Genomic DNA, 21985 nt, shown 5'->3' on the forward strand with positions numbered 1-21985 from the left:
GAAACATGAGTAAAAATTCGACTCACTTACGTGAGTTGTCCGGTTGTTTAGTTTAATATGGTCTACCATAGCTCATTAATGGCGAGACTTTTGTGTAACAGTAGACTAATACAAGCTATAAGACTAACTGTAGAACTATTATTGACGATCTGACGTAAAGCCGGATTTAAACCGGGTATAGCAAAGGTCGATATTTAGAACGACGACCTCGGCGCGTCAGCTGTGAAGCACTCGACATTAATATAAGTCTTGGATTATGTTTTCGGATTTTAATTCTAATTTAATATCGACTAAACTAATTGGTTGCTAAATTAATAAAGGAACTTTTCTACATAAATTGTTGTCGAAATGTTCAAGTGTAAGTACTGATGTTAAAGTTCGTCTCATAGTCAATTCGTTAGTTTGATTAAAAGAAGGAATGAATGAATTATTTGTTATTGCACATAAAAAAAAATATGGCAACACAGAACAGTAAGATACGTATCACAGAAGAAGTGCTACTAAGAAGAAGACCGTCTGTTGTACATTACAACAGATGACTAATTACTATGTAGCAATTTCTTCTAGGCAATCTTAGGATACAAATTTAAGAATTGGGGTGCAACCAAAGAATATCTTCTAATGTTTCCAATAAATACACTACACGTTGAATACTAATAATGTGTACATACATAGTTTATAATAACGAAATTATTTAATATATTTAGTAAAAGAAACCATTTTAGAATCTAAATAGAGTATATTTCTGACTCACGTAGTCAACCGTGACCATGGGACCTGTAAAGGGTGCGAAACGTTGCTTTGATTCAAATATCAAATATACGCGACTTAAATCCGAAAAAATGGTTTCATTTCCTATGTGTAACAATCGTGAAAACCTACCTACATAATAATAATATTTGCTTATATACATACTTTGATTTGTTTGATGTTAAGATGCCTGGTGTGATTATATGGCACATTTATTTATTTGTTTGTGCATATCAATGCTTCTTGCCTAGATTTATAGACCTTGTATCTTAGATTGATCGGCCCCTTATTCGCCGATGGCATCAACGCCCCTCGAATCGCGCACACCGGCCGAGACCTTCCCTTGTCCCGTGTGGTCTCCCGAACCATGCATCCCGATGAAGGCTTTCACGACCACGCTGGTACTGTCATGGTCATCGCCTGGGGACAGTTTATGGACCACGATTACACTCTTACCGGAACTCCTCTTGGTAAGTTTAAAAATTAAGAGATGACCTGCTGGGTGAATCATATACATTAGTAACTACGCTAAGTTAACAGATGTGATCTCCATCACTGCAAAACTGAAGTAGAAATTAGCCAGAAGACGAGTGTTGAAGTGAAGGCGGCAAACCTAGTATAAATGTCTATTCCTATGAATGGAAGTAGGACATCGTCAATGACTGAAGACGGATTGTTAATCAAGAATTATTATAGCTAGTATTTCACTATAGTATTTACTATAGTGAATATAATTACAGTCTATATTTATATTTTATATTCCATACTTAGCAGCAATAGAGCTCGTTGTGAAAGCGTTCGTCCAGGAAAGTACTGCCACCTTATTTCTGTCGCCAAGCAGTAATGTTAGCATTACTGTAGCCAAACTCACGGAACTACGATTTCGTTTAACTAAGGTAAACGACATATTTTTCTTAGGAACTGTATACGTTTTTACAATAAGATTCCGGAGCATATATTAAGATTACTGTGTACCGGTTTTGAAGGGTAAGGGTGCTGGCGAAATTACAGGCACATAGGACTTGTCAACTTGTGTCTTAAGGTGACGGGTGCAGTGGCAGTACCTCTCAGATCTTTGCGATTTAAAGCTCTAAGAGGCACTGCAATTGTTATGGACAGGCGTGCAGCTTACCATCGGGCACATGACTGGTTCGTCCCGTCACTTGATATTATAAATCTTACTAGGAAAGTATAAACATTAATATCGATAGATATACCAAAATCGTAATATCTCATAGATTGAATTAGCTATTGAGCTGGTTTTATTTATTTATTTAAGAACAATGTTATTTTCGACTTGTGAAATGAGAGAAATTCAAACGTATAGTAATAAATAGCTGTATTAAAGTAAAAATTCTTTGATGCGTGTACAGGTTTAAACGATATTTCCCTTCAAATAGTAAATTGTTATTAGAAAATATGATTTCATTTTACCAGATCCAATTAACCGCAATGACCCTGAAGAATGCTGTAAACGTCCTCCGCATCTGAAACACCCGTATTGCAACGAGATAAGAATACCCGACGATGACTACTTCTACCGTCTTTTTGGAGTTAAATGCATCGACTTTGTGAGAGGGTTCCCCTCGCCGAGACCCGGCTGCCGTCTGGGTAAGTTTTATCAACAGCAATGCGACAATCCCTTATTTTCATAAGTTGTTACTACTATCCCATATATTTCCATTGAAGGCCTAACTATCTACCTAATTAAAGCAGGTCTTAACCTATGGTCCATGGACCCCTAAGGGATCAGTGTTATGAACTACCTACCATTGTGTCTACGTAACATTGTGCATTTATATAAAAACTTGTATACAATATGTTGTGAGTAAATAAGTACTATGCTCATGGTCCATGGACCGATCGCACGTTGTAAAATAATTTAAAAAAAATAGAAAAACAGGTACTGTGCGCGTGGTCTTTTTGAATTTTCGAGCTTTTCTTCTTCATCGCCTTTTCGGAAAAGGTCCGTGGGCTCTTTGAAAATATGAGAGGGGTCCATAACTAGAAAAAGATTAAGAAACCTTTAATTAGAGCCAAACTATGTTACAACCCCAGATCTTTCCAATGAGAGCTTAAAAAGTAACAAGTACCCAATATGATTATTAGTAAAGTATATTAGTTACAGTCCGGGAAATTTTAGCAAATTCTTAATTTTTAGAGAAATCTATTTCAATTACAAGAATTTTATAGGTCAGCGATGACAGTAAACTGTGCCGTTATGCAACCGGATCAAAACTTCGGTACGAACTAATCTGAAGTTGATCGGTAAATAAATACGCAAAGAAAACGCGGTTAAACTATGCAATAGTCGGTCAATTTGTGGTTGCAGTACCAAATACGTTGATACGTATCGAATTTACAGTTATAATATTAAAACTGAAAGTATAGATATAGAAACTCTACATTTTTTTATTATTAGTAACGATACAGCCACAGAATTACAGATCAGAATAATTATATCAACAAAGAAAAGAATTTCTTTAATTTAATTGGAGATCTATTAAATTATTACGTAGATTCGTAACAATTTAATAAATCTTCAATTAAATTAAAGCTATACAAAACACTTCATACAAACAGTAGACATTAATAACTAAAAAAAATTAATTAAATATACTTAACAGAAACAAATACTCACATAAAATCTGGTGGGTGGCCTACATTCTATGTAGGAATCTTTTAAAACTGTCATGAGTACAATTTCACAGATCGTGTTCTGAACAGATATTATTGTAATCTACACATTCTGGAGATCGGGTTGTTACTCGAGACATTGTTGTCAGAATGTGGAATAAATAAAACATACAGTACGATTATTGCTTTTAGCATTTTTGTCATAGCATCAGATGTGTAACGTAATGTGTATGTTTTCTTGTGAAATCCACACCCGCATTGATATGTACAGTGTGAGTTTTTAAAGATCCGTACTTACCGATTAAATAAACTTAAGGAATTTTTTTAAATATCGATGCCTTACTTTCTAAAACACGTATCTTATAAAGAGTGATCATGAATCAGGAGATGGCAAGACTTTCTATTTATTTTAAATTTCTTATCAAGGGTGTTAATTTGGATGCATTACTTTAATTAATTTAATAATAATATAATTAAACATGTAAAAGCCAGTGTGTGAATATGAAAGAAATGTGATGTGAAATCAGCATGCAAAATTTGTATATACGATGCATTTTTTGCATTTCAGTTAGGTACTTCGTGCTTTAAGATACGAGTTTGAAAAAGTAAGACGACGATGTTGCATATAACGTGCAAAACAACCGGTGGTGTCTAAAACTCAAGAGTTATGAAGCAAAACTAATTGGGTAATAGAAAACAAATTTTACGTTACAACACTTTACATGTACTTGAGTAATACTATGAGACAGATGATAGTGCAAAAGTTTCCGACATTTATGAATAGCATATCAAAACCTTCAATAATATTATTTGGGCGAAAGTATATTTTCAATATCGTTAACCCCCGACCCGAAACGTACCATTACCACAGATATTACTAAGCTACAATGTATTACCCAACAAAATTAAAAACAGATAAAAGTACCGTGTGACCGGGCATTATCTCATCAGCCTCGATGAGAGGGAAAGTGGTGGAACGTTACGGCTCTCCTTACGCAACCGCGAGACGGTCGAGGGCATTCGCAAGATCACGGGCATGCCAGTCCAGTACACCAAAAAAATAAATCCGAAATAATCAGCGTAATGAATTATGATTGACGATAATCAATTTTGTGAGCGATCATTTGTAACCTTAGGAAGGGATCATACAACGCGGAATCGGCTTAACTTTATGTCCATGTAATAGGAATGAAAAACACGACATTCGTTTTGAATTATCGATCCGAGCGGAAGCGAAACGCGGAACGTTTTTTTTTGTATTTCGTGTCGATAAGTGTGATGATTTCCTTAAAAACATAATCATCTTGTTTGTGTTCTTTGACAAAATTGTAAGAAGTCCTGCTCATTAGTATACCAATAACACACACACTCAATTATAATATCATTTTTATTCTTAAATAAAATTTATTCAGACTTTGTACACAAATCTTTAGTAGCAATAGAACTCAGAGAGCTCGTCCAGTGAAGTACTTGCCACCACATCTATTTCTGCCGCCAAGCATTAGATTATGTGAGCGTTACTGCGTTCCTATTTTAAAGGGCAAGGGTGCGGTGAAATTACAGGCACATGGATCTTGGCAACTTATGTCTCAAGGTGACGAGCGCGGTGGTGTTGCCTTTCAGCCCTTCGGTGCAATCGGTCTGCTTTCCCGATCGATCCTATGCAACCGCTATGGATAGGCGTGTCGCTTACCACCAGGCGCACGACTGGTTTATCTCGTCGTTTAGTATCATAATGAAATTGTTTTTTTATTAAAAAATAAGTGAGCAGTGAATCAAGTGTAAGTCACTATCATTGATGTTAATACGTAGCAACTTTGACTCCACTTTCGTATGTTGCTTTAGAGAGATTAAGTCATTTATTCTCCAAAGAAAACATATTGGGCTTGTCTAACTTAACTTATATACATATATATTACACTAACGATTTGCTGCAGGCTACAAAAAAACGACATTAAGTAAATTTCCAGACATATCATGATGTTGGTCTGAATAAAAATAAAACAATCACTCGTAAATAACCAGAGACTACAACTCTCACTTTAGAGATTTGCCTTCAAAGTCTTCGCTATATTATGGTAATCATGTTATTTCGGGTTCTTCATTAGCATATTGTAACTACAGTACATTCAAATACGGGTTAATGAGGCTCGTAAAATCACGATCGGCTTTGATTTCACGATAGATAGACAGTTAACTCGTTTATTTTATCATCACATACGTTGCTCTGATCCCAAAGTGACTAAAGCACTTATGTTATAGAAATCGAAAACAACGACGTTACCACAAACGCCCAAACCCGAGACAATATAAAAAAGTTAGTTTTTTTAGTTCCTTAAGGGACCTCAGAGATGGCGGCACCATGAAAACCGGTGTGCAAGCCACTCGACCACGGAGGTCGTCTATACTAGAACTGTATAATATATGTGTAATGTAACTAATGATTTCACAATAAACATAGACCCACCCAAGTAAAGGATTACGAATAACTCAGCATTAATCTAGTCAACCATAACAAATTAATTGAGAAAAAGGCAATATGTTACACTTAAAAACTACAAGATGACTTAAAGCTAACAACTTATTAAGAAATAATTTCCAAACTCCAGTAGCTAGCTTTACGATACTATCGCGATAAACTTGCAATTTTTCATTCGTGAATTGCTGTAGCGATAAATTTGTAAGTAATTGATATTGAAATAAAAAGACCTATTGCGGTAAATTTGGGTAAAATTGCGGTAAAATTGAGACAAAGGTCGAGCAATGGAAAGAAAATTCCTTCAGCCTGCCTGGACACGAACCAGCGGCTTTTGCTACACCGGGGCGCCACCGCTCTTACCAACTGCGCTACAGAACGAGTCAGCTTACGATTTTTTCCATGTGCTTGTGACATTTTGTATGTGAATATTGTATTCACAAAAAAATATTAATATTAGAATAGTACCTAAAAACATCATGATATTCAATAAATAAATATTGAGATAATACTGTCAAGTAGCACATGAAACCCTGACTTTCGATATAAAATATTATCAAAAGTGTCTAGGGATCAACAACGTATTTGCCAATTACTGAAAATCAAGTTTTTATTTTTTTTAACAGCGATAGTTTTTCTTATGAATTTCATATTCAATAAATATTTTTTATTGATATTTTTATTTAACTTTAATAGGGTTATCAAATATTTTAAAAAATGCCTTGATCCCTAAACACTTTTGAAGTGTGTGTATTTATTGTCTTTGGAAGAAGTGAAGTATCAGCATTAGGCCATTTTCATATATTTACTGAATAAAATATTTATATAAAACTGAACATATTGATTGTTAGTTTACCAAATAAGACAAACACAGACATGTGTTAAATTAGTTCTAAAAGTCCGTAATATAAGCATGGGACAAAACCCAACTTGTAGCCTAAGTTAATGTTTATGCAAGCTTGCTTCTGGGTGGTTAATTCTGCATTTAAAATTTGAACATAATTGCGTGCAGGCCAACGCAATTTAAATTCACATGACACACTTGGCAAGTCCCAAGAATGTTGAATATTAATCTACAGATCATAGATCACAGTAATATGTTAAGTGATGACTCAGTTCATTTGTAATAATGATCCATTTATTTATTTATTTATTTTGTGAAAGTACTCCTCTAGTCTGTTGTTATCAATAATTGATACACAAAATGGAACAAACTCGAAGAAGAATTCCTTGCATCCGGCTTGACTTGAACCAGACACATTTTCGACTTAGGCTCTGATGGTGTTGATGCAGCAGACCTCACAATTCGCACCCGTTATGGAAGAATGGCATAAGTGTTGTTACGTCAAACATGTTCTTTGCTCCATTAGTTGCAAAAAAATATAACCCACATACTCTCCAATATTCTTGTAACTCTATCAACTAATATTGTAGATAGAGTTACTCGAATTGGAGAGGATAAATGTTATTGTTGTTATTGTAAATAAATGTTTTTGACGTAACTCCACTTATGCCATTCTTCCATGAGGGGTACGTTGTTCAATGTGCTTGCTGCAGATCTTTATTTTTAACCGTTTTTTTGCCGTAGCGCCACATGCAAAAAAACTATGAAAGTTTTTTCTTCACACAGCCAGGTACCTTTACAGCTACCAACGGTTGACAAAAGATGTCGCTTTATTGTTGCAATGTTTATTTATATATTTCTTGTAAAAGTACTCTACTAGTTTGTTGTTATAACTGCTGTAAATGATACATAGACCGGACAAACATTTTTTTGCACACACTCATAGCCCCGCACTAGGGGAACCCTTTATCGCAGGTGTCATGGACAGACAACCATAAATTACATCCAAACACACAAAAGAAATAAATGTAGATCAAACAAATATTTCTCCCGGCCCGGGAATCGAACTCCAGACCTCTAGCATGGCAAACCAGCATTATAACTGTTCGACCACGGAGGCAGTTAACTCCAAAAAAAATCCCTTTGATCCGGCTGGACTTAAACCAGTGACATTTTCCCCTTACGATTGTAATAATGAGTAAAATTGTGTGTAATAGGGTCCAGGGTTCCGTTCAACACGCTGACAGGAGCTCTCGATGGGAACACTGTTTATGGTGTCACCGATAAGTTTGCCAGGTGAGTTCCTTTTTAGTTTCTTATCTTCAAATGTATGGCCAATTTATCGAAATCGAAAACGTAAAACAGCTATGTCAATAATTCCTACTTCTTGTTAATCTTCATAATAACTACTGTACCTTAAGGAAGGAAAATTTATCAATTTTACATTCTATACTATTTCAATTAGAATAAAGTATAAATTGCGATGCTCTTGAAAGCGACCTCGGAGCATCGGCGCATTTCTCTCCGCATGTCAGAGCATTGGAATTTATACCTTATTACAATTGTAATAGTATAAAATATACATTGATAAATTTAATATCCTCTGCCTTGTCGTCCGCCGGTTTTTAGGTAATTATTTATATATCCTAGACTTAGACGAGTCTCATATTAGGTTGTCCGTGCAGTAAAATAGTTGGGAGGACATCTACTTAACGACATATAGTGAAACAGGAACAATCTTAGATAGTATTCGTTCGTGGATCAAATAGAAGCAAATTAGTTATTGAATTACAATATAAAGAATCTTATGCCTACTTAACTTTTCCTTTAATACGCAAGCCAGTGACGTACCTACTAAAGGTGTCACGTTGCTTCAACATATTATACGTACCTAATATTATAACAGAATCACGTAGTTAGTTCCATACCAAATAGGCACCTTGCATAAAGACTAAGAAGATCCCGAACTGATGTTATTTTGTTTAGTGTTTTAATTAATAATAATAATTACGCACTAGGGAAACCCTGCATCGCGGGTATCATGAACACACACAGCCAACCACAAATTACACCCAAACTCACGACAGAAATAAATGTAGGCCATACAAATGTTTCACCGGGCCTGTCAATCGAACCCGGGACCTTTACGTGGCACTCCAGCATTTTAATCGTTCAGCCGAATCGAATGGTACAAAATACGTGAAATAATTATGTAAAATATTTATTCTTTGCATCACAAAACCTATCCATAGAAAACTACGTACCGGTTACGGCGGTCTTCTGCGAATGAACCCCGTGTTCAAGGAGTACGGACTGAAGGACCTGTTGCCACTCAAGCTTGATATTCCCGACGAAGGTTGCACGAGGCCCAACAAGAACATGTACTGCTTTGAAGCTGGTGAGTGCAAAAACTTGAGAGAAAGCTGAGCAAGCTCGTTATTTAGTATTTTGCTTGCTGCTGTTACCTACGTGCGCTCAGAAAGTAAACGTTCAAAACAATTAGGAATTTGATAAGGAAAATGACAAGTGAGAGTTATCAAAAAGGTTTTCGTTCTATATTAAATAGATAAGTAATCTAGTAGCAATAGAGCTCCTTGTGAAAGAATTCGTCCAGGGTCAAAGTTCCTAAAAGGAAGGGAAGAAATTTCTGCCATCGAGCATTACTGCATTTCGGTTTTAAAGGGTAAAGGTGCTGGTGAAATTACAGGCACATGGGACTTTTTAACTTGGGTCTCAGGATGACGGGCGCAAAGGCAGAATGGCTCAGATCCTTGCGGTTTAAAGTTCTGAGGCTTGTCGCTTACATGATTTGATTGTCCCTTTACTTGGTATCATAATAATTGCAAAGTTCGTGGAATTACGTCTATTTGCCAAGTTTTGTTGGACTCGGTAACCGAAAAGTGCGCGAAACCAGATTCATCCCCTAGTTTGCCACCCTTAGAGGTGGAATATGTTTATCAAATTTAAATGGGACCAATACCAAGGTACCCTCTTTCTAACAAAAAAAAGAATCATCAAAATCGATTCTCAAAAGCCGGAGTAATCGCGTAACATATACACAAAAAAAATACAGTCGAATTAATAACCTCCTCCTTTTTTTGAAGTCGGTTAAAAAAAGATAAATATAAACACGCGTTTGCCTCTGTGGTTTGTCCTATGAACTCTAGAAATGTTAAAACCTAGTAATGTTAGAACCCTTACTCTACATATTTACCCACAGGCACAGGCACAAGATTGTTTACACATAAGTACAAACAACAATCTTGGAAATGACGTAATTTACAAATTTCTAGAAATAATTTTATTCATCGTATATCACTACAAACACCTAAAAATTTGCGATGGATTATAGCTAAGTTATCCCGTCCTTAAGAAAAGTGTCCCAGACTTTAGGCAATTCATACTTTGATGTTCATATAAAAACGAAGTGTAAACATAACATTTAATTACTTAGAGGTAATTCGTTATTTACATCAAGTTTTTTTCAAAATGTATAAAAAATATTTTGTCTTTTTGTATAAAATGTACGTGATTTTAAACTGATGTCATTTTGAAACTACAATATTTAATTGGTAACAAACAAATTATGACTTTCGTTATTAATTACTCGATCTATCTACCGAATGTTTGATTAGTAAATATCCAAAAGAGGATCACACTTCGTCTGTAAAAAGAAGAAGTTTCTACGTGTTCGTAGAAATGTGCTTTTAATTTTAATTTAAAATTCCAGGTGAAATCCGAGTGAACGAGCAGTTGGTCCTGGCAGTGATGCACATTCTAATGGCTCGGGAACACAATCGCATAGCCAACGGTCTGGCAGCCGTCAACCTGCACTGGGACGACGAGACCCTGTACCAAGAAGCCCGTCGCATTAATATTGCTGAGATTCAACATATTACGTACAATGAGTTCCTGCCTATCCTGCTTGGAAAAGACGTGATGGACAAATTCGGTTTGGTGCTCCAAAAAGAGGTAGTCGTGTGTCCTACTTAAAGTTGTCTTTGACCAGGTTTAACACTCCACTTCCTTTAGAGCAGAGGTTCCCATACTTTTTGACCCGTAGACCACGTGTAATTTTTTTCTGTTTTGCGTAGTCCCCCATTTTTTTGGTTGTGGAGGGGTCCACAGGATCGATATAAACTAGTTTGAAAAACATCGTTTTAGAGTAACTTTATTAATTGACACTGTTCTTCTTAACACAACTAATAACTTAGCTAAAATTCATGAAGATAAAAGGTATCTCAATTATAGTGAAGATAGTGGACGTTCGACTCAATGAATTGCCACATGTGAAAAATTAAACAACTTACTTTTACTCAATTGAAGTGATTAAATCAGATTTAACACCTTCACTGTCAATTTTAGGGATACTGGGACGGATACGACCCGAATGTTAATCCCGACGTGATCGACGCTTTCGCCGCAGCCGCCTATCGTTTCGGACACTCTCTGCTACCCACTGCCGTAGAAAGATGGTCCAAGGCTCACAAATTTATTGGTAAATAACATTCGTATCTAAATAAAAATATTAATAAAATTTCCCTGCGCCATGTAGCAACAATTCTGTGCTTGCAAATGCAGGTGATAAATCACCTTTAAGACAAATTATAACTTGCATCCATTATCATACAATCTAGACACGGATATTACACCAATATGACACCAAACAAGTCAGAAATACTAACCAGCATTGTATGACTAGAATTGATACAGCGGTCATAATGTCTGCCAAACTAATGGGCCTATACCAGTTACGTGAAAAAGTTACACCCCGAAAAATGGGGAAAAATGGGAAAAATAGGATCTTCACACACGCCTAATGTCTGAATGTTCATATGAAGAACTGATCAAAGGCAGAAGAAGGAGAGATACCAATAAGGAATACTAATTGCCTTAACCTCTACTTATGAATATTCATGTAAGTAGAGGTTAAGGTATCCAATCCAAGTAGGTATCTGATTGGATACCTACTTGGATTGGAGGTATCTGACTAGACATCGTATTTATAAAAATACGATAAAAAAAATATTGGTAAAAAAATATTGCTATAAACGAAAATATGATCGTAAACACTCCATTAAAACCTACCAACCAGGAGTCCAAATAGCATTTTGCTTAGTCGAAAACAACTTAGTCAATCTACCACTAATTAAGCTCTTCTGGTAACCATATCATTAATCACAACGCACCACCCTGAACGGCAGAACCAAAGCCCATTTAGAACATTTTATTTTCTAAATTGGATACGCTGGTAATTGTTAACAAGACCTCCTCGTGTAGCATCTAATGCGCTTAATTATGTATACCTACCGAAATTTAGTGAAGACAGTTTCAATTATACGTTTTTATGACTTTCACAGCATCGAAGCGATTGTCAGACCTGATCCGAAGACCGTACGACTTATATCGCGCTGGCGTTCTAGACGAATACGTGATGGGTCTCATGAACCAAGTGGCACAGGCTATGGACGACTCGATCACTCAGGAAGTAACTAACCATCTCTTTAAGAAGGTTGGTGCCCGGTTTGGCATGGACCTTGTGTCTTTCAACATGCAACGAGGAAGGGAGTTCGGACTGCCAGGTATGTTCAACATTTAAAAATATAATGCGGTTGGAAATACACATTGAACATATAAATGTTTAATCATATTATATAATGAATAATAATTTGTCGTAAACTATGGGTAGCAGAGTAAAGAAATTACCTTTACTCTGATAAACTTTATCCAGAAGGCGCATAGCAGAATCAATTGAAATTATTTTTCTAAATAATCCCAGAGGATAAATTAGGGATTTTTATCCTCTGGGATTATAATCTGGGATTATTGTTTTTTTTTTAGGAATTTAAAGAATTAGGATTACAGAAATCCTAATTCTTTATAATAAATCCTAAATTAATTAACCTAACCGCAAATTTCAGGGGGTAAATAGATTTTTCGTATTTACGTGCTTATAGCTGGACGTTATTGCTATAAGCGGTGACAAATTAAGGAAAAATCTCTTAGGTAGCTAGCAGTCGATAAATATATGTACTTATTGACTAATTGTCGAGTCTAAAACACAAATATAGTTTTTAATGTTTAAAATAAAATTTAATCTTCTCTCATCTTTACCATATTACAATAATTTAAAATATTTTTACAGGTTACATGGAGTTCAGAAAGTTCTGCGGACTTTCCGGTGCTAATACCTTCCAAGATCTATTCGGTTCAATGTCGAACGACACTATCCGTAAATACGAAAGTATCTTTGAGCATCCCATTGACGTCGACTTGTGGTCCGGTGGTGTATCCGAGCGGCCTCTGCCGGGGTCTATGCTGGGGCCTACTTTTGCTTGCATTATTGCTACACAGTTCTCTTATTCAAGGCGTGGCGATAGATTTTGGTAAGTAACCACACCAAAGTCTAAGATACTACGTGTACGGGCTATAATGAACAATCGTTCCTTAAATTCACTTATATAAAGTATATCCTCTAAATCTAATAAATCGAAATTGGGGCTGTAGGTATTATCAATGGTATATTTGTCCTCGTTTACGTTTACTGTAACTGTGAGATCTCTATGTGGCGATATTTAATGTCAGGTATGTTCATAAGTAATATACAATAATACATCCATACAAACGCAAGTTATTTTACATAGTATCAACATAAATACATACATTTTCAAATTTGCTTATAACTATCTTGTAACTTAAAATATTGATATAAACACACGTATACGCACATACTCATGCACACATTAATACACTCACACGCGCACATTTTGGTATCATATTGTTGTTCTCATAAAATAAAAATATAATTAAAATGTTTATTAAATTAAACGATAACGCCAGATGACTGTCAGAGAATACCAACGTCGTAGGAAACTGCGACATTCATGCTGAACCAGCGCTTTTTCACTGCCGTGGCTTCCTAAACTATTTACTTTAATTAGTACTTATACGTTCCTTTTCTTATAAAAAATTGTTATTTTTAAAAGTGGTTCAATATAATAATAATTATGGTGTTCGTTTTAGTGGATCCTATGTAAATAAGCTGTCATGGAAGTGAATAAAGTTTTTATCTATGTATCTATCAAATACTCGTATATAACATAGTTCTAATCTGCCCAGGTATGAACTGCCAAACCAGCCATCATCTTTCACACCAGAACAACTTGTGGAGGTGAAAAAGGCGCGACTTGCGAGAATAATTTGCGACAACACAGACATCATAGACACAGTACAGCTCTACCCCATGGTGTTGCCTGACCACGAACTGTAAGTATCGATAAACAAAGACGTGCATGAGATGACACGACTTGTTTCCCCTCGCTTCGGCAATTGATGTGTGTGTCGGATGTAATAGAAGGCATTCTAGTTTTAAGGATTCTTAAGGTTTTTGTTTTGTAATATTAGTTTTGTGGAATATTTACTATGCCTTTGTTACCAATACTTAAACATAAAAGAGATTAATTGATGAAAGCTATAACTTTCTTATAAGTTTCGACTAAAAAGGTCGTGCTTCGTTTAATTATTTGCACAGTATCTTAACATATTATCTCAGCTGGCAGCGCTATTAATGAGATACGATAATCACCCACATCAAAGTTGACTTAACCATTACAACGAAAACCTCGCAAAATGGAACGCCCTATAACTAAAATACTTTAACAAAAAAGAACGAGGGCAACTGTTTCATTCAATGACACTTCGTTAATGTGTAAAGAATTTTGACTTTGAATTTTATACCTGTTGTAAACTCATAAAACGACTCCGATTCTAGCTGACACTGGCGACGATAGCCATATTTTTTATATAAACTATAGTGATAGCCATTAGGGAAAATAATAATAGCTCTTAAAACATTTGAAGATGGAACTCGGATTTGCGCCTTTGGAACTGTGTTTACTGGCACCATACAAAATGAGATTAAAAGCAAAATGAAAAATGTTTTTACATACTACACATGAAACCAAATATTGTCGTAACCCAAAATTGTGGAATAGAGAAAACACAATATGAAAATTTAAAAAAATACTGATTGGGTTTTATTGCGAATAATGTAATTATTTTTATTTATACATAATATTTAATTATCCATTAATAAACGAGAATATACTTATATTGTTTTCATTAATATTTTTTTAATTTTTAAAACCGTGTTTTCTCATTTCCACAGTTTTTAGTTACGACAGTATTGGTTTCGTGATACTTATACGCACGCAAAAAACAACAATCCAAAGTAAGGAAAAGAACTCACATAACTGGGTATCTCAAAACAACTTGCACCGTAAAACTCCATTACCACGGCAAATGTTGCTGCCATAAAGTAAAAACGCGAGAGCACGTAAAAATAAAGTGTTAAACGTTGATGTTGGAACGAAAGAGTATTTACTAAAGTTGTTAATTTCCTTACAGCAACCCCAGAGTACCATGCAGAAGTGGTATAATTCCGTCAATAGACTTCAGCAAATGGGCGGAGCCGGGGCCTAACCCCTTCCACAGCGGTGCTAAGCAGTTTGTGAGTAGATTCGACTATGACCCCTTCTTAGGCAAGAAGTAGCACACAATGCAAGTAGCTAGTAGAAACTTAGTCATCTATAGTTAGTATTGATGTTTGTAAGCTGAATTGATGCGTCTTTCTTACACTTACAATTTTTCAAGGCTCTATCACCTGTTGTAATGTCTCAACCTTAGTCATAAATGTATCTATTGAAAAAAAAAAACTATTAAGTCTTAGGGTCGTATTCTAGAACTCTACTCAAAGCTCAAGTCAGGATTACACTGGAAACACAAGCACTGGAAATACGACCTTAATAGCAGGGATTTGAGTAAGATTTCGAGTGCTTTGAATCATACTCAAATCCTGAGTAGAGTTCTAGAATACGACCCTTAGGGTCGTATTCTAGAACTCTACTCAATGCTCAAGTCAGGACTTGAGTATGATTCAAAGCACTAGAAATCATACTCAAGTCCTTGCCATTAGGGTCGTATTTCCAGTGCTTGAAATCATACTCAAGTCTGCTGAAATCCTGACTTGAGCATTGAGTACAGTTCTGAAATACGACCCTTAAGTCCTATGGACAATTTTCTACCGAGGAAACAAAAAACAGAGTTTGAGGAAAGTAAGTAAGTATAATAGCAAATACGTAGGGGAAAGCGGGGCAGTTTGATACAGAGGGCACATTCATACACCTGCATTATCTCCATGCATTTAAACATAATATTAGTTGTGATGATAATACTAAAACGTGCCTTTGTACGTGTGAGTAATAGACATGCGATAACGCAGCTCACCAGTTAGCCGTTGTCGTACGACAAGTCACAAAGTGTTTTCACAGCCGTTGACTAAAAAAATAAGCGACACACATACGAGTGCCACTGCAGTTTTGTTCACTTTACAGGGTTTTATGTCTTAATATATGGTAAACTGGTGTTTCCAAAAACTAGAATTGCATGTGACTTTGAAAGAATACATGAAGATTTCTTTTAAATAAATTTTAAAAAACATCCATCTACATTTAGTAGTACAAAATTAAAGTTTAAAAAAAAGTGTACGAATCTGCCCCGCTTCCCCCTAACATTTAATTTTGAAGCTTTTTGTGCAGGTGCTACCAATGGACATTGGTTTAAACTAGGGTAACACAACCAAGTAATTAACAGAGTTACTGTTAATTTGTATTTTTTTAAAAGACACAGTTCTCCAATGATGACTTAAGGTCTTGGAAAACTTAACTTACTCTCCAATATCTTTCTGTCTTTAGTACAGTCAAGAGCAAATCGAGCCTGACACTATGGAGTTTTGATTGTAAGCGGAATAGAGTTGAATTTGAATGTTAATTATCAAAGCAGGACGTCTCCTTGACCTTGACTTGGCCTATGCTTGGCCTGTACTTGTCACACATACCTAAACGAAAGATGCCTCTATTCAGCTTGATCTAAACATCATTGACCTATTTACACAGGGTATTTTCCATTGGTCCAAAACCTTTTAACACAGCTTTGCTATTATTAAGACAAAACACTTTTGTCCTACGTCGTGAAACAATAGCAGATTGTACAACAAGGGCATAAAACGCGTCATTTTACCCGAGACGAGTATATATATGGCTACTTAAGTCGAGGGTAAAATGGGTTTTAAAACGAGTTATAATACACTCTGCTTTTCACTTCGATTGCGAGGAAATTAAACAGCAATATTACAAATAAACGATTATTTAAAATTGAATGGAAAATTACAACAATTAGTCATATTAATGTGATGTTTTTTTTTATTTTATGCACTAGAGCATAAAATCCTATTTTATGCAGCCTACACCCAGCATAAATACGAACTTTAAGAGCATGAGAAGTGAAAAAGTATAATTGGTTTTAATGAGGAAGTATCAAGTTTCGAGGTTTCGAGATAAATGAAAGTAATCCTGTGGTACGCACTTCATATATCAGTAAAAAAAATAGTCAAAATCAAGGTCAATTATGTTTTTTAATGGACATGCAATTGAATCCTAACAATAATATAAGCACCTAGTAAGTATTTTGCATGTTCATCGGAAAATACCTATTTATGTAATAGATTAAGAACTGTACAAAAGTATTTTTAGCATAGCCCAAAAAGCTTGATTGCCATATATTTGTAGCTCAACTTTTTTGTTGTCGTTTTTACATTATAGCTGTTTGTATTATTGCGCTTTGTTCACATGTAGACTTTAAAGGGTAACCGCTACATGCTATATATATATATATATATATATATATATATATATATATATACATACATATGGTGTAGTTTAATTAATCGAATTTAGGTGTTATTTACTTTTTTTCGAAATACTCATTTGAACATGTATGTAGCTAGTACCCTATGTCCAAAACAAGTATTTTCATATAGAGGTTTGGCAACTTTCAAATAATGTGCGCATTTCAGTTTTTTTTTATTTCAATTATTTAAAATTAATATAATAATTGTATCACTAAATTAACCAATCATTTGCCACCCACTGATATAATAATGACCTATGTCTAATTTGAATTGAATTGTTTATTCAGCATTGGCTATAGAGCCATCAGTTTAAAAAGGTAACAAATAATTAACGTAATGTTGTACTTAACCTATAAAATAATTCGTGTCCAGTATGGCTACTTGTCAGACTTTATAAATATACTTATTGTGGCGTAGACTTAACCGTCTACGTAGGAAGTAGTAGTAAAATTTTTCAGGCTAAGCCTGATCTCAGATTTTAATTTTCCTTCATTGATTTCATTTAAAGTAAAGCCAAATCTTCAGTACGAAATGTTTTATGGCAAATTGTCACGATTATCCATCTACGGTTTGTGCTTAGACTATGTTTCCTTCCTCTATGGGTTTGTGGACTGTTGTTTATTTATTTATTCTTTTCCTTCAAAAGGAGAGGTTTTGAGTCAAAAACCAAACTGCCTAGTTTTCAGTGTTATGGCCAATGGTATATACAAATAATGGTATACAAAATAAAACGATGAAATAAAAAAAAAACTGAGAATCGTCAATTAAATCGGGTGCAAAAGGGTGCAACTTATTTTTTAATATTAAAGTGTCCACGACATCATAGAACTTTAGCCAAAAATAAAATTTATATTTGACAAAAAAAAAACAACTTCAATACTTGTTTGTTTTGTGTTCCAGTGACGACAAATTTGTAAAAAGTATAAGAAAACTTTATTTCTAGCTAAAATTGTTATACTGGACACTTTCATATTATACTAAAGGAAATTTTGCACCCTCTCGTTACATGCTATACTTAGATAGAGTATTCAGTTTATTACTGCACCTGATGAACGGTATGTTGTAAGTTAGATTTTGATCCTCTTTATTTTGCGAAATTTAAAGATAAAGGTCTGGGTCAAAATTTAATTGTTAGGCTTCACATCTCACAGCACTTGTTTATTTTTATTTATTTCATTGTCATCGTAAATATTTTTGTAGTGTAGTCTTTTGTAATTCGTTAAATACGCATGAATTTATTGTATTGTAGTATTTTGTAAATAGAAGTACATTGAATTAGAAACATCATTTTGTTTTATTTCTTGTCCTGTAACTACAGTAGTTCATAAGAAATATATGTAATTTGCACGACCGTAAGTAGAAATGTCTTTATTTGATGAGTGGTACATCTTTCTTATAAGTAACAATAAATTATTATTTAATCTTTTCCAGATTACTGAGGCGTACATTTCCATTAAAAATGATACTGACAATGAAAAACCAGTTAATACTGTGAGTACGGAGTCTAATAAAGCAAACGAAACTTTAAAGGAGGTTCAAGATAATTTTAACAGTACAGTAGAAGATACGAAACTCATTGAACAATCTAAACTTGAAACAAAAGAAGAAATGATAGAAAGTAACGGAAGTATTGCTAAAGACATTCAGCTAGTAAATTTAAACTGCACCGATGCAAACGAAAACTGTATTAAAAACAAACCAAATATAACCCGTGGCAATGACACTGTTTTGAACTATGTCTACAAGAAGAATGATGATCTTTCATTTAAATTAAAAGGTCATCCTAAAAACAGTATACATAGGAAGAAACGGTCCACCGATAATTACGGTGACCATGTTAGATACGCTGCAAGCGCTCCTTTAATTGTCAGTTACAAAACTACCCACCATCCTCGACATAGAGAACCTCTTGATTTAAGAAACTCCGGCATTATTCAAAATGCTCAACTCGCTGATTTTAATATTGAAACTTTACATGAAAGTAACCCGACACCAAATAGTGAGAAAGTAAAAGATCATTTCCGAAAAAAATATAATCAACTAAATTATCCTCCTAAACCCACAGAGAAGGACAGGGAACATAATGACCGTGATAATTACAGAGAAGTTAGAAGAAGACCATACAAAGAAAGTAACGACAGTGGTGAAACTAGTAATTATAAGAAAGAAAGAAATCCACAATATAACCAAGATAGCAGAGAAAAAAACGTACAAGGAAACAGTAACGAAAGTCGTGAAAAATCTAATTATAGAGAAAAAGAAAAAGCCTCGTACCAAAACCAAGACCGTAGTACTGAAAATGATGATAGAAAGAGGAGTGATTCTAGTGAAAACGATAACAGTAGCGAAAAAAATCGTTACACGCCCCAAGAAGAGAGACGCAGTGATGAAAGCACAGAAAATAATCAGAGGAACAGTGGTCCCTATCGAGAAAGTGGAGAGCGAGCAGATTACAGATATAGTGATATACCACGAAGTCGAGAGGACTACAATAGCGGAGAAAGAAGTGATTATCGAGAAAAACCAAGCTCAAATCAAAACATCGATAGTCGTGAATATGTCACTAGAAAAAATTCAGATAATAACGAGAATGATCAAAAATCTAACTATAGGGAGAAGGGATTTCCTCACAGAAGTCAAGAAAATTATGGCAGTTACGACAATGATTATCCTCGTAATAATAAACCTATATACAGCAGTGTTGAAAAAGATTTTCCTCCTAAGAATAAAGATGGAAATAAATACTCATTGCCATCAAAAGACAGTAATGAAAGTCGTGAAAATGATAAATCGTACTCAAGACATGCTCCTGAAAGTCAAGAAAGCGGAGAAAAGAACTACAATAATGCTCTGAATTCTGCTAACACAAAATCTCAAAATGGTGATGTGGATAGCCGAGAAAATGAAGAGTACAAGGATAATGCTCAGCCATTGTACCAGGATGTACCTACGATAAATCGCGAAAACATTTATATCGAGAATGACAACAAACCTAAAAGGCCGCTTGTTAAGAACGATGACGAAAGTGATGAAGAAGCAATCATAATAATGACAAAGAGAAACAAGAAAAATAGTTATGGTGAGAAATACAGCGCGCCTACCGTAACGTCAAACAAAACTTTCCCTTCAAAAATACAAGACGTTGATTTAGGTGATTTCAGCTATGAAAAAATTAAAGTAAATGACAAAGGTGTTGTTGAACCGGTTAAGGAGATTTATAGTGATTATGACGTTGATACTAAAGCACAAATAACGCCACTAACTACTTTCAAACCGGACGTCAAAGAAACAGGGACGCCTTTAAGATCTCGTATTACCGATAATTTAAGCCGATCACCTAACAATCCAATCATTTTAAATGATGGGGAAATTAGACCTGTCGTAGAACTGCACGGTGATAAAGATAATTCAAAAGAAGAAAACGGCAAACAAATAACGAATTCGGATGAAAACCAAAGTTTGGAATCTATTCTTGGAGTACAAGAGTCGATTGAGCAAGGAGGAAAGATTCTTGAAGAAAGTGTAGAAACAGATAACGTTCATTTAAAACAGCAATTCGAAAGGGTACCGTCTAATTACCAACACAACGACCAGCAGAACGTAAAGGAACAATCTAAAGAAAACATTGACACGGAACCTATCATACCAGAAACTGTTACAGAGCTTCCACCTAGTGCTCCCGTGGTTGGAACTGATGATAGTCCATCCGATTTACCAAATGATGGCGTGCTGGAAATAACAACACCTGAAAAGTATGATGATAAATTGAACATAAAGTTCGATGAAACACCACTAAAGTTACCTGAAATAAAATTGCCAGAAGATGTATTATCCTATGTTTATGATTCTGACGACGAACATGATAGTCCTGACATTCGCCAACCTCCACTAAATTACTATGGACACACAAAAGAGAGGAATCAGTACAGAAAGCCCGATAAAGAAGACGACGACAACTATCAACCAAGTTTCTACGGGCATCCCAGAGAAAAAGATGAATCCAGAGAAGAGGAAAAACAAAACCCTGATTACGACGAAGAGGGGGTTGATTTATATGAAAAATTCGTGCGCGAAAGATTCGGAAAACGGGGGTCCTTTGCAAAGCGCTCTGCAAATCTTGCTGAAAGGCCTATGTTGGAAAATCCAAAATTATATGGAAGTTTACAGCAAGTTCTTAAAAAGACTGAAAATATTGAGAAAGAGGCAGCGAAGAGCAGAGATCCCAAGGCTGGTTACATGTGGACTCTTGAGTATGGGCAAAATTTATAACGGAAATAAACCAAATTTAAAAATAATCTTATTTAAAAAATAATTTATATAAAACACAAATTGTGGTAGGGAATATATATTAAGTTTCTGCTTCTATTTGGAGTTTAGTGGGTGGATAGTGTAATTAACATGAATGCACTTTGTATTTTTTTTTTAGTTTATCTAAGGGTGTTAAGATTAGAGTGTGAGGGTATATATTGTTATGCAGTATGTTGAATTTTCTGTTTCTTTGCTAACATTTTGACGTCAGTCAAATAAAATT

At 35.0% G+C, this 21985-nt stretch overlaps 1 protein-coding gene across 3 annotated transcripts in view; it reads left to right on the top strand.

Annotated features, from left to right (window-relative positions):
* Positions 1–16772, top strand: part of LOC113237797 (peroxidasin homolog) — a 51910-nt gene extending 35138 nt beyond the window's left edge. Inside the window, exons 6-16 of one of the 3 annotated variants that reach the window (XM_026474464.1) lie at positions 1024–1220; positions 2188–2361; positions 7925–8003; positions 8960–9105; positions 10438–10679; positions 11073–11205; positions 12068–12289; positions 12853–13093; positions 13827–13973; positions 15114–15272; positions 16626–16772. In XM_026474464.1, the coding sequence (XP_026330249.1) occupies positions 1024–1220; positions 2188–2361; positions 7925–8003; positions 8960–9105; positions 10438–10679; positions 11073–11205; positions 12068–12289; positions 12853–13093; positions 13827–13973; positions 15114–15258 (1726 nt within the window). In that variant the 3' untranslated portion in view covers positions 15259–15272; positions 16626–16772. Of the gene's footprint in view, positions 1–1023; positions 1221–2187; positions 2362–7924; positions 8004–8959; positions 9106–10437; positions 10680–11072; positions 11206–12067; positions 12290–12852; positions 13094–13826; positions 13974–15113; positions 15401–16625 lie in introns of those variants that run through there. The other 2 variants (XM_026474463.1, XM_026474465.1) reach the window with 2 other exon arrangements.
* Positions 16773–21985: the final 5213 nt, after the last annotated feature.

This window comes from Hyposmocoma kahamanoa, unplaced genomic scaffold (genome assembly GCF_003589595.1).
Source record: "Hyposmocoma kahamanoa isolate Upper Pololo Valley unplaced genomic scaffold, ASM358959v1 94, whole genome shotgun sequence".
Classification (NCBI taxonomy): domain Eukaryota; kingdom Metazoa; phylum Arthropoda; class Insecta; order Lepidoptera; family Cosmopterigidae; genus Hyposmocoma; species Hyposmocoma kahamanoa.